Source organism: Lissotriton vulgaris, chromosome 7 (assembly GCF_964263255.1).
Source record: "Lissotriton vulgaris chromosome 7, aLisVul1.2, whole genome shotgun sequence".
In the NCBI taxonomy this organism is placed as follows: Eukaryota; Metazoa; Chordata; class Amphibia; order Caudata; family Salamandridae; genus Lissotriton; species Lissotriton vulgaris.
In genome coordinates, this window is record NC_141695.1 from 1,631,621,569 (window position 1) to 1,631,638,786 (window position 17,218).

Consider the following 17,218-nt stretch of genomic DNA (forward strand, 5'->3'; position numbering starts at 1 on the left):
AGTACATGTGTCTTGGCACTCTCTGTGGAACTATGTAATTTCTTGTGTTTATTTTTTGTTATGTGTTTCCTTACATTATTGTCAATGAGCCCCTGGATTTATGATGTCTCTATTTTCATTGGCCACGGACATGAGTGAGGCGTGACCTGCTACTAAATTATTGATTAATGTATAGACTGTGCTTCTGTAACATCTTGTACTGATGTGTCAACGTGCTGGCCGGTTGTGTTTTTGCAGTATTTTGTTTCTTTAACAAATTGTCAATAAAAAATAAAAATAAAAGTCTCCGGTCGTGAAACAGACTTCGGCGGCCCCGTGTATAACAAGCAGAGTCAGAACAATAAGCAAATTAAGTTGTAAATCGACGAATGTCGTCAAGAGCACGCATCAATGTAGTCCTATTTCAATTTCCATATCTGAATCAAGACACTACTTCCGGCGCTTATGATAAATATTCCGTCCACGTCACGATATTTGAAAAGTTCCCCCTTTGTTTCTACAGTCCATTCGATAGATATCGAATTTTGATCGGGCATTTTTGTTTAATATACGTATGGTGTGCGCAGCCCAACCCAAAACTCTTTCCAAGATGCCGCCTTATGGGGCACACTAATCATGCGAATATCGGGGGAACACTATTCACGCTGCACCGGAAGAGAGCTTTCTTCTGAGCTGCTTCCGGATAACAGTCGTCACTTCCTGTATAAGTAACCGCCGGCGGGACGTCGCGTCCGTGGTGGAATTTTTTTTTCCTGAGTAGAATCCGTCGCCTATCGGCGGCATCCGAACCGCAACCATGGTAAGGAGGAGTGGGAGACTGCTTGGGGCACCCCTGTCGACCGTGAAAGGGGTTATTTCAGGGTTTTGATAAAAGGAGGGCACCGGGACTGAAAAGTCATAGGGGTATTTGGGCCCACTGGCCGGTGCAAGGTCCTGAGGAAATGGCGTAGTTTTGTTCGCAATGGAGTTATCTTTTGCCCGGCCAAGGAGGAATGGTTGCTCCTTCGTCTGAGGCCCTAACGTCTGCCGCGAGCCCAGGAAGGGGAGATTAATGGGCGCCTCGGGAGCAGTTGATGCGGGCTGCGGTGTATGGAGGGATGTAATCCACACATAGGTGGTGCAACACGGTTGTGTAGAGGATGCCTTTTGTTCAAGTGGAGGGGAATTAATGTAAATGTAAATGAATGGGTGTTGCGAATGTAGGAAGGGGGTGATGTGTAACCTTTGCACCCCAACTCACGTTTGGGGTGTAGATGTGGGGGTGGCCGACTTGCTATGGTCCGTGTAAAGCGCGTTATTTTATTCAGCAGCAAACTATGCATTTTATACCTCCGGGCTGCAGCGCCATTGTCACGAAAGGAGTACGGTTTACATACTAGTAGTCGCTCTTGGACGAACGTAAAATCTGTTTGCCCGACGCCATCTTCTATTAGCTCAAGGAGCCATATACCTGACTGTTTGTTTTATCAATAATCTTGCCAGATCGGATTATATGCTTATACTAGTGTGATCTAGACACGATTTACTTGAGTTTGGCAGTACCAGTGGGCAAAACTTGGAACCCTTAACGCTGACAAAGGCACTCCCCATGCACCTTTATTTTGTAGACTAGCATAACCTATTTGGCGTCTCAGCTCCATCCCAATACCATTGGCACCCTGCCCAACAGCCCGTAATTGCGGTGAATGGTATATCGTTAAGATGGTCGTCTCCTTCGCACTATTGCGACAGGCAAAGTATTGTACCAATAGCCGTTGGAACATGTACTAGCAGCAGGGGAATCGGGCCTCTGAGCTGCAAAGAACTAACGCCCCTCGGCAGTTTATTTACAAGATTCGTGAGACCGGAGTATAATTTGAGACTGGCTTTTCCTCTGATTTCGCATTGAGCAGTTTACCCATTGTCCTTCAGTGTTTGCACAACTTTGTGTTTTATTCGGAGTCGACAATGTTGCGTGTTACGCGTTGAAGTAGCGAACCTCTGCAGCCCTCATGCACTTAATTTCACCCCTTTGGTTTATTTTGAAAGTGCTATTTTAAACCATGACGGTTATTGTAACGATTCAGGCAGGAATTAAACTGCGAAGTGGGAACTCATTTTTTTTTTTATAAATCAAGTTTAGTTTTGAATGTAAACTACCCTTTCTTAACGCTTAGTTTTGGTTTGAAGTTCCATAGTGTGCAATTGCCCTCTTATTGTGCTACCATATTTTTTTGGGCTGGGGTACAACATGATTCCTTGTGATGTCCTTGTTGAAAGAGAATTGTCGCTGTAGCAGCCTCACATAAAGATGAGTTTCAGTTTACCTCAATGGCCACTACCCCGTCCCCATGTACCTTCTCTACCAGTGTTGAGGGATCGAGGTACACTGGGTAGAACTGTTGTGCGAGGAGTGAAAGTATGTGGGCTTTTGGGGTGCCACTTAAATAAAGTTACGTTAGATGTGGCTTTCAAGCCTTCCACCCCCTCTAATACGGTTAAGTGGGAGCCTCAAATTATGGGACAGGTCCCCTAAACTATGCAGCATAATGCACCACTTTCTTTTGATGGCGTTACTTTATTACTGTTTTTGTCTTGACATATATTTCACGTTATTGGCACACGTTTTACCAACCAATGTAGAAATAAGCAACTGAAAGATTACTAGTTATTCTTTGTGAAGGGCCTTCCGCTGCACACACGTTCAAATGTTCTTGGTAACTTTTGGTCCGTGTGGGCTAAACCATATAATCTGCAAATTATGCAGCAAGTGATGTGTTACGCTGTAAATCATAATTAATTGACCAGAATGTAATAGTTCCGGTGGACCTCTGTAAGGCTACTTGGGCTCATGGGTGGTTTCCTGTAATGTTTTGTAATCTTTTTAGGATTGGTAGGAGCACGTGTTTTGTGTTTTTTTTTTATATGTAAAGTTATGACTTGTGTAGGGGTGTGTTTATGATCTAAAGTAACTTAAAACTTCTCTTCTCAGACGGTGGGTAAGAGCAGCAAGATGCTTCAGCACATTGACTTCAGGATGCGCTGTATCTTGCAAGATGGTCGCATCTTCATTGGAACTTTCAAAGCCTTCGACAAGCACATGAACCTAATTTTGTGCGACTGCGACGAGTTCAGAAAGATCAAGTAAGAGCATTTAGTGTTTTAAACTAGTCGAGAAATCCATAATCCGTGTTATCAGAATGACATTTTTTTCCATAAGTACTTGCATATGTAATCTAGAGTTAATCGTAATGTCTGCTGGCTAAAGAAAATGTGTTGGCATATTCCATTGTGTGGCTCACAAGCACTGGTAGGAAGACTCGAATTCTTCAACAGTCATGTTACGTAATCGGTGTTATCGTGTTTTGTGGTACACTGAAGTAGTGTGGCTCACTGGTTAGAGGCGGCAGACCCGAGAGAGATTCCCGACGTGGCAGGTTTCCGGACCAGGGTCAGCGGACTCGATAATTCTCTCGCCTCGGTGCCCACTCTGATCAGCGATCACACTCGGCAACTCTGGGCACTATTGCCTCATCTTCACTAACGGCCCCACCAGACCACCGGGGATGCCTGGTCTCACCCTGGAGATACCCACTAAGGGACCATCTCTCAGGGAAGCCAGGAAGGGTTTCGCAGCGGTCGAAGCGCGGAGGTACCCCTTCGGGAGTGAGTCCTGCGCTATATAAGCACTTAATTAATTAATGTATATGCTTCATGGGGTAGCTAATTTATTGGCTCTTAAATATATATCTGTGCAACTTGAAACTTTTGCTCCATTGTCAGGTTTGGGTATCATGCAGGTATTGAGATCTTTTGAGCCTTAGGACAAGAAGTTTGCATAGTCTAAATAGCTTTTCATCGCTTTCTATTTAGGTCGACCATGCCAGACAACACAAGCTTGTTTGTCTGTGAAAGATATTATGGGTTTACCTAGTACGCAGAGGGGCTTGCAGGCCACCTCCCTCCCCAACGTCAAAATTGGTTACCAGCGGTTGGCTTAACACTCAACCCTAATAAGATGCTTCTTAATGGCATACCCTGTCCATGCGGTCTGTTCCTTCCCTAGACCATCCCAATTTACTTTTGTCTTTCTGCTGCTCACTTGTATGGAATTTCTTTTTAGGTCTCGCCTGAGCCAATGCGCTAACGCATTGCTCCAGTGAGATTATAGTAAGGGGAAAAGAACATTCGGCCAAAACGTCGTGTGATCTATGCACGTGTCGCACACCACCATTTGTCTGTGCCTCGCATCAGACTTCAAAGGCTGCCGCTCCCCGCCCCCGCATCAGACTTCAAAGGAATGCTCCCTCGCCACAGCAATGCAGAGAGCTTGTTTTGCTGGCTACTCCTTGCCCTCTGGTCTCTGCCCGCTCTCCCGTGTACTTTCATCTTCCTTCCTTGGCCCTGGGTGTTTTACGTGTTCTCCCATTCAGTCCCTTCTCGACCCCGTACTTGATTGCCGTCTATGCCCCAGCGTTCGCTGCCTCTATCATTATACTCTCTCCCTGTGTCTCTGTTTACTCTTGCTTTTTCCTGGCTCCATCATTCTGTGCTTTGATAAACTGAATGGGCTTTGTAGCACTCAACCCTGCGTGTTCTTAGCTTCAGTCTCTGTGTTGCTGCACCACATCACTCGGGGGCACCTCCACATCATCACTCAGCACCACAACAGCACTGTCCTTGCTTGCTCCAATAAGCATTGCCATAGCCAATAGGACCCGCATTAGGAAAGTGTGAGCTATTGGCTTTGTCAATAACAATGCTATTAATTTATAGATTTTCAAAGCCAGCACATAGTAAAAAGAATTGTCTTTTACAATACTAATAGCTCACACTTTCCTAATGCAAGACCTATTGCATTGCAAATGCTTGTTTCTCATGCTAGACAGATGATGCTCTGCCTTTTGAAACATTGTCCGCTTTGAACGTTCCCATCCTTGCCTTTGGTTGGCTTCATTGTTAGTTTGCTTGTTGCTTGCTTGTGTGGGTTTTACCCTGTTCTCGTGCGTTTGGCCCTCCCCAGGCACATGAACCAGTGGCAGTCCCTCTGCTAATGCAGAGGACCATCGCCCCACTGCTTTGCAGCAGTGACCTAAAATAACGTTGTTTTATTTTGTCCTGCTGCGGCAGCTTGGCGGGGCTGCTCCCCTCTCAGAACAGGGGAAGGTGGTGTTTACACTCAGTTAGTGCACATGAATGTTTGGCAGTCTGTCTCTCCATTGCAGTCTGGGTGAAGGACATGCCCAGGCTCCTAGTGTCTTGTCTGAGTGCCGAACCGCTGCACTCAGACCAATCACAGAGCTACTGTGCTGTGTTTCGATTGTTTTAGGGGAGCCTAGGTGCCCTGCCTGTTCTGTAGCACCTCGCTCTTGCCGAAGGAGAGATGCAGAGAGGAGGTATGGTTTGTATTTTCTTTAACACACCATTGCCACCTCCGATTTGTGCCAGCCGCCAATGTCTTCGTCCACTGCTCGCTTAGCAGGCATGACGTTTTTGTTTAAGCACTCCCCAGGAATGCACGTGTAGTGTGTGCTTGCATCATTTTGTGTGCATTCACATGCTTGGTTTTTATTTACAAATTCTACTCAGATCAGTAAAGTCTGCTTCTTTTTGTAGGCACTTGTGGTGTGCACCTACATGATGGAGTTAGACCCCACATTATATTAAATATGTAATGTGTGTTGGGTGATTCCAATGCAGAGCCATGCTTAGATTGGGGTGATTTCAGCAGTCCTTTTTGTCTAGGCTCACTCACTATTCTAAAGTGTCTAGGTGGTATATGAGGCAACTCTCCATTGCTGCATCTGCCCTTGGCTTCTGTTCACGAAGTTCATAACTAGTGCCCACAAGTCTGCACAGTTCTCGCATGTGGCGCATCACACAGTAGCCCTTAGGTCTTAATTAGCTCCAGCTCGGAGTCTTACCTTGTTTGTCGCCACAATGTAACAGTCTTTATTTATTTTAAGAGTTTTATATAGCGCTAGCTAGACCCGGAGGTATCAGAGCGCTTTACATTATGTTCCACAAAATTACAAGATTACATCAGTTAAAATTTACATCAGTTGCTAGACAAACAATTACAAGAGCATAGAAGGCGAGAAGTGAAGTGTAGAGGGTAAAGGGGGTGGGAGGGAGATACTGAGGAAAGTGCCCAGTCCGGCTGGGTAGGTGACGGTCGAGGGGGAAGTCCCAAAACCCATCTCCTCTATAGCGATCAGGTAGCTCCACAGGGCATTGGCCAAATAGCTAGGTCTCAATGGGGAAAACATTTAAAGAACATGGAGGGCAAAATAAATGGAGGGGAGGGGGCAGGGAAGGTGAGAAAGGGAGGATAGGGGAAGAGACAAAATGAAGTCTGTCTAAAGGCCGACTGGGTCGGTGACGACCAAGTACTTTGCTCCAGGGACAGAAGTGCTGCAGCTTGGTGTGGGCAACGCAGGAACCTTCTCTGACAAAGAAGGACCCTTTCTGCAGAAATCTGTGCGAATGCGAGAGCCTCCAGATCCTGTAGAATCTTCATCATCGTGCAGGTCTGGGTGTTGAGGCACGTTCTGGACATTAGTGAAACAATGTGGGAGTCGCTACTTAAGTAGTACTTCACACCTCGTGGCCGCAGCGGGGTGCAGTCTGATAGAATCCAAATTATATAGTGCGATCATTGATTACACCTGCAGTGAGGTATTGGTGCAGTTATTAGCTCAGCTATTAGTTACCTCTGCCCTTTTAAGGTAGAGCCTGGTCGGCGCATGCACTTGTCTGCGAGACATGCTGTATTGAGGTAGGGACTTGAAGCTTCACCTTCGCTCTACCCACATTTTTCCTTTGCTTGTCCATGTCCACTGTAAACTGTGGCTGTTAATTGGTCAAACTTCTTTAGTCCCTCCTTAGTACTGCCCTGTCTCATTTTGTAACCTCCCATGGAGATACCCCCTGTTGCATGTATTCCTAAAATAGCTTTGTCCTGCCTACTGTTGCAGGCATGACAGGCTCCGTCCTAACGCTTAAAAAAAAATGGGAAACCTCTTTTGCAACGCAACTTTTACCACGCAGTGCCTTTACCACGCAACTTTTACAACTCCAACCATTACAACGCATTGCGCTGGGGGGGGGGGGTGCTCTAGGATAGGGAATAAGTTAAATTTACTATCCAGCACCTTCCCTAGTGTCCACGGGGACTGGAGTTGGAATAGTAAATTAAACTATTTTCTATCCAGCACCCGAAGCGCTATGCGTTGTAAAGGTTTTCGTTGTAAAAACCGCGTTGTAAAGGCATGCGTGGTAAAAGCATGCGTTGTAATGTATAGCACACATCTGTTATGCAATAGGTCTCACATTTGCAAGTTTAACCTATTGGCCTTGTAAATGACTGCCTTTTATTTTATCAGTTTTAGAAACGACTAATACTAAGAGGCCTCTGCCCCAATGATGTCATTGGGTGACAGTTCACAATACACAGGCAACGGCCTTTGGTGATCTTGTTACTTTTCTGACAAGTGAGTTTTCAGCTTCCACTTTTATTAAATCTCTCCAAGCACAAATGTAATTTAGTACCTGCCCCTTTCAAAATTTGTTTTGGGCTCTTTGACATGCCTGCTCTTGTGCTTCCCTTTGTTTAGGGGGCTGTCAAACTGCTGCAAAGGCACCATAGCTGCTGGACCCACAGGCTAACTTCATGGGTGCAGCAAAGACACCTGAACAACACTTGAATCTCAAAGGATTATGCCTTTTTTAGTTTTGTATTCTTGTAGTGTTTGCATTACTAGTCCCATAACTGCTCCAGCACCCTTTCTGAATTACAAGGTGCCTTTTGGTAGGCACACGTGGGATGCTCTTCTCCCTTGAAATGTCATCAATCCACATCTCCTGTCTGACTCTGCTGTCCACACCTGTTTTAAGATTTTCTAAGCCCTATGCTTCCCAAAATGGAACCCACAAGCCTTTGTGCTAGACTGCAGGCTTGCGTGCCTGTGAAAGTCTATCACACACTAAGGTGCACGCTTCACAGCTCTACGTTCCTCTCATGACGGCCAAGCACGTTGCAAATAAGAGCTGTGGAATTTGAACTTGGGGTTTCAGAGGGGCTCCACTGCCTTGATGTGGTGAAGGCAGCCTCATCACTCTTCTGCTCAACAACCTGGTATTCTTCCACTTCGGCAACTCTGGGTGAGAACAGTAGCCTAGCATGTCATAAGGGATGTGCTTTTGGCTCCCCGTACATTTGTCCTTCAAGCTAGTCCTAGGTCGTGGCACGCATGAGCCGTGTATGACGCATGTCGATTCAGAACCATAGTTCCAGACCCACGCGCAGCTCAGATGCTTCAGGTTAAGATGCATCGTGTCTGTTGTGGTGGCTTTTCTGACTAGCGGCACATCCTATCTAAAAGTCCAGCTCTAGACTTGCCTCTTTACTTGCTGATAAGTAGTAAGTGGCCCCTTTTTTGCTATTTAAGAACACCTAGAATACATAAAATGTTCCAGAAATCCAGAGTTGGGTTAGGACGCCCACTTTTAGGCCATTGAGATCGGTTGATATTTGGTGATGTACTCCTGTTACCTAGCTATTCTGTACAACTCCGTGGATAGCTGGGTTTCATTTACTATCTATCCTGGAAAACAAGAATCACACTACTAACACTTTTCTATCTGATTACTGTTTAGTTTGTCCTGTTCTCAACTTTTATTGAACTGACCAGTCCCCTTCAAGTGTAAATGAAGCTGGAAAAATGAAACCAGTTAGTCTAATCTTAAAAGGGACACGCATGTTAAATCGCGTCTTACTTCTTGAACAGGAGCGCTGTTGAATACCCATTGTACTGGCTGCGTTGTTGGTTACCTCATTTCTTCGCCGAGAACCACGTTTCACATGTTGCAGTAAGCACTTCCTTTAGGGAAAGCAATGGCACCATCCCGATATGCATTTAAAAAAATCCCTACAATAGCTTCGTATTTTGAGGTGACTTTAATTTGATTCTTGAGAAAATTATTCAAATTCATTAATTCTTCATGTTAGTACTTGTGATGGTGCGCACATTACCCAGAGTATCCTGGCGCCTTAGAAAGAGCTCACTAGGCTGCTTGAGAGCTAGGTTTTGTTCTTATAAATTTAAGGATGGAATTGGCATCAGACTTCACGTTTTTTTTTCTGCCTTGCAGGCCCAAGAATTCTAAACAACCAGAACGTGAAGAGAAGAGAGTCCTGGGGTTGGTGCTTCTCCGAGGGGAAAACTTGGTGTCCATGACTGTAGAGGGACCACCCCCAAAAGATGTAAGTGATGCTTGCCTGTATTAAATTTTTCTGGAAACTAGGATGCTGATTTGCTTTCTCCCCCTAAAGAGCCATAATTATTTGAACGCACGGGCTGTGGCCTTTGCCCGTGTCAGTTGCTGTTTTGTATTTGTAAACTGGTGCCTGACGGCCCCCCCTGTCATGTTCCACAAGCAAAGTCCAGCTTTGTAATAGTACAAGAAGGGTTAAATGGGATAGTATATTTAACTTGTACTGACTAAAATAAGGACCACAGTTTCCAAAACCTTGTGTGACTTACAAGCCACTGCGCTGCAGCATGGTTTGAATAACATTGCGTTGGCTCACGAGGACCGGTTTGGCAAAATGTGATCCTTCTCTTTTAACTATTTTTGTTCGGGGTTTTAATGAGGCTAAAACCCTGCAAACCCCTACAAACTTACACTTCATAAGGCTAAAAAGGACTGGGACGAGCAGAGATGGTTGGATCTCGATCAAGCCAGTCAGGAGAGTAACAGTCAGTCCTTCTGGAACCGGGTTAAATGGGGGAGGAGGGGAGAAGCCCCAGCGCCTCATAACCACGTATTTCAGGAAATGTTGGCTTCCTACTTCTCTAACCAATTTGCGGTGGAGATAGAGCGCTGAGGAGGAACCTTACACAATCCCTCAATGTGATACTGCGCTAAGCTTTGACATAAGGGAAGTCGCAATAACATTAGGTGCAGTCACCAGTGGCCATGTCCCCGGCCCTGACGGCGTTCTGGCTGGCCTGTTTCTTTAGGACCAGGTTACTGGCAAGATTATTATATCAAGTTATCAAACGCTATTGCAAAAGGAGCACCCATCCCCGATACCTGGAAGGGGGCTGAGATTTTTCCCATTTATAAAAGATTGCTCACATCCAGGTAACTATAGACTGATCAGTCTTATAGATGCCATCCAGATTATTTATAGCCATAATGGCACTAAATAGGTTACAAGACTGGATTGTTGAAAAGGATATATTGACTCGATTACAGGCAGGGATTGAGTGTTGTTGTGTTGGCGTATGCACTATTTATGCAGCTTTGTAGATTTGAAGTCTGCCTTCGATCTAGTGTCTCGGACAAAACTTTGGAGGGTGCTCGCTGATCTGGGTATGCCTGCAGAGCTTTTATCTTTAGTAGTGCATCTCCATTCAGAGAATGTATGCCAAGTTCGCTGGAGCTCCCAGGGCAATATAACCAGTAAATTCTATGTAGAAAAGGGGGTTCGACAAGGGTGCCTTTTAGCCCCAACCTTGTTCTCATTGTTCATCTATGGTGTAGCTGGTTATTTTTCTACGCTCCCAACGGACGCACCAACCTTTCCGGGAGTAAAAATCCCTATACTCGTGTTTGCAGAAGACACACTCATAATTAAAAAAAACTCAGTGGTCTGCAGAGTGCACAAACTAGATTGGAATGATTCTGCAAGATCGTGGCCTGGTAATTAATGCAGATAAAACAAAGTTTATGGTTCTTAGACGTCGGGCCATTAAGGGAAGGGATAACACTAGGGAGCAAACTCATCTGGAAGCCGCAGATAGAAGCCGTGGCCCTCAAACATTGCCACTTGCCTGGAGCTAGTCTTTGAAGACCCAGCCCATACTTTCATTGCAAAAAATGTTCAGCTCTAAAGTTATAGCTTCCGTTACCTATGGTGCAGAGCTTTGGGGCTTTGATAACTTAACGCCACTAACCCTAGCTCAAAAAAAGTTTCTGATAAACTCCATTGGTGTACCACAGAGTACCCCCATAAAGCCATACGTCTGCCCCATGGCGTATTGGCGTCGCCTGTGGACTGCCCCAGAGCTGCAGCATTATGGCTCTGCTTTAAAAGATGTATGGGTATTTGATACATACTATAAAAAAAGGCTGCAAAATATTAAAGCCACTATGATAAATATGGGTGTGACATTTATGGGAAGACTCATAGGGCCAGCAGTTTCCCTCCAAAAAAGATTTGAAGTAACTTTTGGTCCATTGTGGCAAGGAGGAACAGAACTGCCTGATTCTTCATCGCTGAAAGAAATTTCTGGAGCACAATCCCTGTCCCCATTATGAGTCATACTGGGAGTGTCTCCCCCCCCCAACCCAGGGGAAGACCCCTTTACCTACAATTTCGGGTAGGTACGCTACCTATAGACCCATTCACATGTAAATGGCACAACTCGAATGATAACAAATGTAAGTTGTGTATGAGGCAGAAGGAGACAGTCTCACATTTATCAATTTGTCTAACCGAAAATAGCGGTTGCAAATTGTTAGGTTTCCAATGTACAGTGTATGGAAAGCTGTTTTATCATGTTTTTATAACTTGTTATGCAACTGATCTCTTTAATGTGGAAAGTAATTGTTTTAAAGCTTAAACGTTAGAATTAAGGTTATGTTCTTTTTAACCGTTGGGTAAATTGTTTCTCTTTTGTGATCTTGAGTGATCGAAATAAAGACTTGAAATGAGTTTGTAAACTTAATAATGGGTAGTGCATGCTTGATATAACCGGGCCCCATGCGAGGCTTATGCTTTTCTCGCATGTAAGCTCCCCGCTGTAGCGCTGTGACCATCCTGCACTCTGTAGAGGCGGTCGCTCCCTCATGCTGATCCCCGATCTGCCAGACTCCTACCTTTGCCTGCCTGCACGAAGTACCGCAAGTACATCGTAGCGTTTGACGGAGAAATAATTAATTAATTGCGAAGCGCATTTGGGATCGTAGCTAATTGTGCAACGCTTTTGGCCGCATCCATTTTGTTTAGTTTACTGCACTGTTGTTGTTGTGGCTCCCTACCAGAGTCTCCACCCCTGCTCCTGCCTCCCAGCTGACCCGCCCTCGCCCCTCCCCCCTCTACCATCCACATATGACAGATGCATTTGCGCGCAGCGTTCACGCGCAGCGGTTGCGCCAAAGGTAAGCCTGTCTACTCCTGGATCGCGCCCAGCGCCAGACCCCCTGGTCCCTGTCGTACCCAGCCCTCTAGATTCACATGATACCGCAACTCTCCTCGCCCTCAACCCCGGACGTACTCCACAATGCTGCAAAGCCACCCCAGGACGTACCCACGGTCCCTTCGCATGCCACTCCTGCAAGTTCAACTGCTCCAGGACCCTCACCAAATCCACTTCCTCCAAACATAGCTCCGACGCTAACCACCTAAAGTGCATCCTGCTGAACACCCGCTCGGTTCAGACACGCCACTGAAATCTGGGACCTACTCGACACTGCATCACCGGACATCGCCTTCCTTCCAGAAACATGGATGAACACATCAGCACCCGACATCGCCATAGCCATACCGGACGCTTACAAGATTACCCGTAAAGACCGCACCAATCAAACAGGAGGAGGCATCGCAATCATCCACAGGAACACCATCAAAATCACGACCAGCTCCTACGATAATCTTGCAACCGCCGAACATCTCTACTTTCAGATCCACACTGACCCTAGGACCCCACTTAGAGGCACCCTCGTCTACAGGCCTCCAGGTACCCGCACTCAATTCAGCGATGACATCACGGACTCAAACAACTTGTTGACACTCCCACCCATGTAGCCGGACACACGCTCGACCCCATCTTCACCTCCAGCAAGCACATCTCCTTTGATCACACCACAGCTCTTCACTGGACGGATGTGTTCACTTCAGCTACAAAACCACCCTGACCCACAACCTATTCCTCGAAGAAACTGAAACAATCACCTCCGAACAACTCCTCACATCACTCAACCAAAACCCTCCCACCCTCTCATCGGACCCAAACCAAGCGGCCACCAATCTCAAGCAATGGATCACTCACAGTGCTGACTAATTAGCACCCTTGAAAAAGCACCAGATCAAATCAACCAGCAAAAAGGCTCCCTGGTTCAATGATGACCTTAAAAAATCCAAGAAGCTATGCCGCACCCTGGAGAAAACAAGGAGAAAAAACCCAACCACCGGCATGTCCACCCTCAAGGCAGCCACCCACAAACACCAACTGATTCGATCCGCCAAGAAATCAGCATTCAAGGATAGTCTCGACAACACTCACAACAGCAAGGAACTTTTCAACATAGTCAAAGAATTCCCCAACCCCATCGCAGCATCGAACGACATCACTCCCTCCCAAGACCTCTGCAATGCGCTATCCTCCAACAAAATTGCCGACATTCACAACAGCTTCGCGAATACTCCCAGCGTCCAACCCTCCCCACCCCCCTCAGATCCTACTCCGCCAACCAACAACTTTAGCGCCTGGAACCCAATCACCACTGAAGACACCATCCGCCTTATGAACTCAATCCACTCTGGCTCGCCAACCGAGCCCTGCCCCACCACATCTTCAACAAAGCGGACTCCATCATCGCACCCCATCTCCGTGATGTCATCAACTGCTCGTTCAACTCTGCCACCTTTCCAGAAAGCTGGAAACACGCCGAACTCAGCGCCCTTCTGAAGAAACCCACAGCAGACCCCTCTGAACTCAAACTACCGACCCATATCCCTCCTCCCATTCCCAGCCAAGGTCATCGAGAAAGCCGCCAACAGCCAGCTCGCCGCCTTCCTTGAATCCAACAACTCCCTCGATCCATCCCAATCCGGGTTTCGAGCCAAACGCAGCACCGAAACCGCCCTCATTGCAGCGACTGACTACATCCAAACACTACTGGACAACGGTGAAACAGTGGCCCTCATTCTACTCGACCTCTCCGCCGCTTTCGACAGTCTGCCATAGCACCCTTATACAACGCCTCAGCAACATCGGCATACAAGGAAAAGCGTTGGACTGGATCACCTCATTCCTCGCTGGGAGAACTGAGTCCGACTTCCCCCATTCAACTCTGAGGCCACTGAAGTCATCTGTGGCGTACCACAAGGATCTTCACTCAGTCCCACCCTCTTCAACGTTTACATGAGTCCACTCGCCTCCATCGCGCGTCATCACAACCTTAACATCATCTTACGCCGGCGACACCCAATTCATCCTTTCCCTCACCAAAGACCCTAACACCGCCAAAAACAATCTTCATGAAGGTATGAAAGAAGTAGCCGAATGGATGAAACATAGCTGCCTAAAACTCAACTCAGACAAAACGGAGGTGCTTATCCTAGGATCTTCCCCCTCTACCTAGGACGACTCTTGGTGGCCTTCCGCTCTGGGCACAGCACCCACACCCACAGACCATGCACGTAACCTTGGCTTTATCCTAGACTCCTCTCTTGATGTCCAGACAAGTCAACGCAGTCTCATCCTCCTGCTTCAACGTACTTCGCATTCTCAAAAAGATCTTCTGTTGGAACACCCTTGAGACAAGAAAAACTGTCACCCACGCACTGGTCACAAGTCGACTGGATTATGGTAACACACTATACGCCGGAATCACAGCAAAATTACAGAAACTACAACGCATCCAAAACGCATCGGAGAGACTCATATAAGACATTCCTCGCCAAGATCACATCACCGGACACCTAAAAGACCTCCACTGGCTTCCCGTCAACAAAAGAATTCCGCCTTCTCGCCCACGCACACAAGGCCCTCTACAATCTAGGACCCGAATGCCTCAACACTCTACTGTCCTTCTACAAACCCACCCGCCAACTAAGATCGTCCAATCAAGCCCTCGCCGCTGTCCCGCGCATCCAAAAATCCACCATGGGTGGCAGATCCTTCTCCTTCCTTGCTGCTAAGACCTGGAACTCACTCACCTCCGACTTACTCAAAACCACATCTCCTTCAGAAAAGAACTTAAAACCTGGCTATTCGACAAATAATGAACCCCTTCCCCCAAGCGCCTTGAGACCCTCTGGGTGAGCAGTGCGCTATACAAATACCCGAACTTTAACTTAGTATACGTCCCTGTAGGCGAGTAACATCTGCCATCAAACCGACAAAGTTCTTGTCTTACGGTATAAAGTGGAATTATTGAGCATGGCTCGTTACAGGGCACCTAGGCAACTTCAATGAGCAGTATAAAGAAGCAGTTCCTGTCTTTGGTGTGGCCACATTGTCCTTTTGCTCTGGCTAATAAGATTATTTTTTTCTTGCAGACTGGTATTGCCCGTGTTCCGCTAGCAGGAGCTGCAGGAGGCCCTGGCGTTGGCCGTGCTGCAGGTAGAGGAGTGCCAGCAGGTGCCCCGATGCCACAGGCACCTGCCGGTTTGGCCGGCCCAGTCCGAGGTGTTGGTGGACCGTCCCAACAGGTAAGGGTTATACCTGACAGCTCTCAACATAAGGATTTTTTTTTGTGTGTGGAGTAGCATGGTTTTAGACACTAGCAGGTTGTAGTTGGTCCGGGGAACATTTATTAAGCGGATTACTGCGCACGATACTGACGTGTTGACTCTTGGTGAAAGTGTCATCTCTTTTATTTCTTCACAAAATGCTTAACTTGGTGTTCCTGCCTCACAGGTGATGACTCCACAGGGCAGAGGAGGTCCCCTTGGTGCCAGTATCGCGGGAGCACCAACACAGTACCAGCCAGGTGGCAGGGGTGGACCACTCCCTCCGATGGGCAGAGGCGCACCACCTCCAGGTATGCAAGAAACTGACTCAAAGGGTTCCCAGTTACTGCAGATGAAAAATACCAGGCTAACTGGATGACCTGCTATGGATACTGTTTATTTTTAATCTGAGTTGGTGGGGGCATGCTGGATTTGTTATGCTCTAGGCTTATTTCGCTCCTAAATTCTTTTAATGTCAGTCCTTTTAGCTTGCTATTAACTTCGATTTTCCCTGATCTCCTCTAGGCATGATGGGACCACCACCAGGAATGAGGCCCCCAATGGGTCCACCTATGGGCATGCCCCCCGGCAGAGGTGCTTCAATGGGTATGCCGCCTCCTGGCATGAGGCCCCCACCCCCTGGAATGAGAGGTGAGTTCAAGATTCAGGAGCAATGATCTTCTGGTTTAAAGCAGCATTACTTTTGTGGATTACGGATTATGCCACTGGCTGAGTTCAGTTAAGAATTTCCATTTTAGCAGGATTACTCTAAAATCCAGTACTGGGTGCATTTAGTGTTCTTAAAAGGAGTGCTTTTAAAAAGGTTGCACTAATTATTTTCTTAAATATGACCTGCAGGTTGTAGTGTCCTCTTAATTGGTGCCATCTTTGTAGTTTTTATCCAGCCCTGCCTTAAATCGCATGTTTTAAAAATTTAACCTGCAAGACAAATATTAATTTTTCCCTTTTACAGGTCCACCACCTGGTATGCGGCCACCCAGGCCATAAGTCTAGTGATGTTGGCTTGTTCGTGGATTGAAAGTTTCATCGTGGAGTGCCGCAAATGGTGAATGGATGTCTAGTCTTAACACTTTCTTGTTGCTGGGATCTTAGTGCCGTGGAAAGTGTCTCAGTCTAGAGGAAAACTGTCAGAAGGTCCTGTTTGTGTACATTTTTCTAATTTACTTGTAAATGTTACTGTTTTTAAATAAACTTCTGAAAAGTTACAGCTTCGTCTTGTTGTTAATTGCTGTTGTGGATGTGACTTGCGTTACTGAACTATCTACATTATATGAACCCATTGACCGGCTTGTCAGTCAAGCAAAGTTTTGGTAGTGTCTGTTCAGTGGCTTGAAAAATTGATTTATATGACCTCTTTGCTTGATCCATAAACACTTGAAATTATGGTGCATACCCTGTTACTTACCTGCTGATCAGAGTGAACAATTTGGGGGAAGGAGAGAATTAAGTTGGTGATCAAGTTTTATTTTTATAGGCAGAGTAGAGCTCCCGATTTGGCATGATTGCGAACTGACCAAAGAGCCTTCACTATGTTTTTGAAAAGGTTTTCTGCCCGGTTTCTGTTAAATCCCACCCTGCCGATGTGATCTGCATACTCCAACTATCTAGTGTTGGGTTCTGAGGTTTTAGTTATTTTTTCAGTTTTTCAAATCACATGTTCTGTGACTCCTTTAGTGGGCAGTGCACATGGGCACCAATCTCATGTTAGAATATATATGGAGTGCAGAGTTGTGTAGCATGGTGCACTAC

General features: G+C 46.4%; 1 protein-coding gene across 1 annotated transcript; it reads left to right on the top strand.

Moving 5' to 3' along the window:
- The first annotated feature begins 444 nt into the window (after positions 1–444).
- LOC147706160 (small nuclear ribonucleoprotein-associated protein B'-like) lies at positions 445–16,674 on the top strand. Its single transcript, XM_086932591.1, has 7 exons — positions 445–799; positions 2,972–3,123; positions 9,133–9,244; positions 15,275–15,427; positions 15,636–15,759; positions 15,974–16,099; positions 16,422–16,674. Exons 1-7 carry the CDS (start codon positions 797–799, stop codon positions 16,454–16,456), a joined length of 705 nt encoding a protein of 234 aa, XP_086788717.1. The 5' UTR covers positions 445–796; the 3' UTR covers positions 16,457–16,674.
- The last annotated feature ends 544 nt before the right edge of the window (positions 16,675–17,218 follow it).

What these genes read in the sequence shown, in the direction of transcription:
- LOC147706160 (XM_086932591.1), top strand. An exon ending in AGGGACCACCCCCAAAAGAT is followed by an intron (nt 9,245 to 15,274) that starts GTAAGTGATGCT and finishes TTTTTCTTGCAG; the next exon opens with ACTGGTATTGCCCGTGTTCC. An exon ending in CCCACCCCCTGGAATGAGAG is followed by an intron (nt 16,100 to 16,421) that starts GTGAGTTCAAGA and finishes TCCCTTTTACAG; the next exon opens with GTCCACCACCTGGTATGCGG.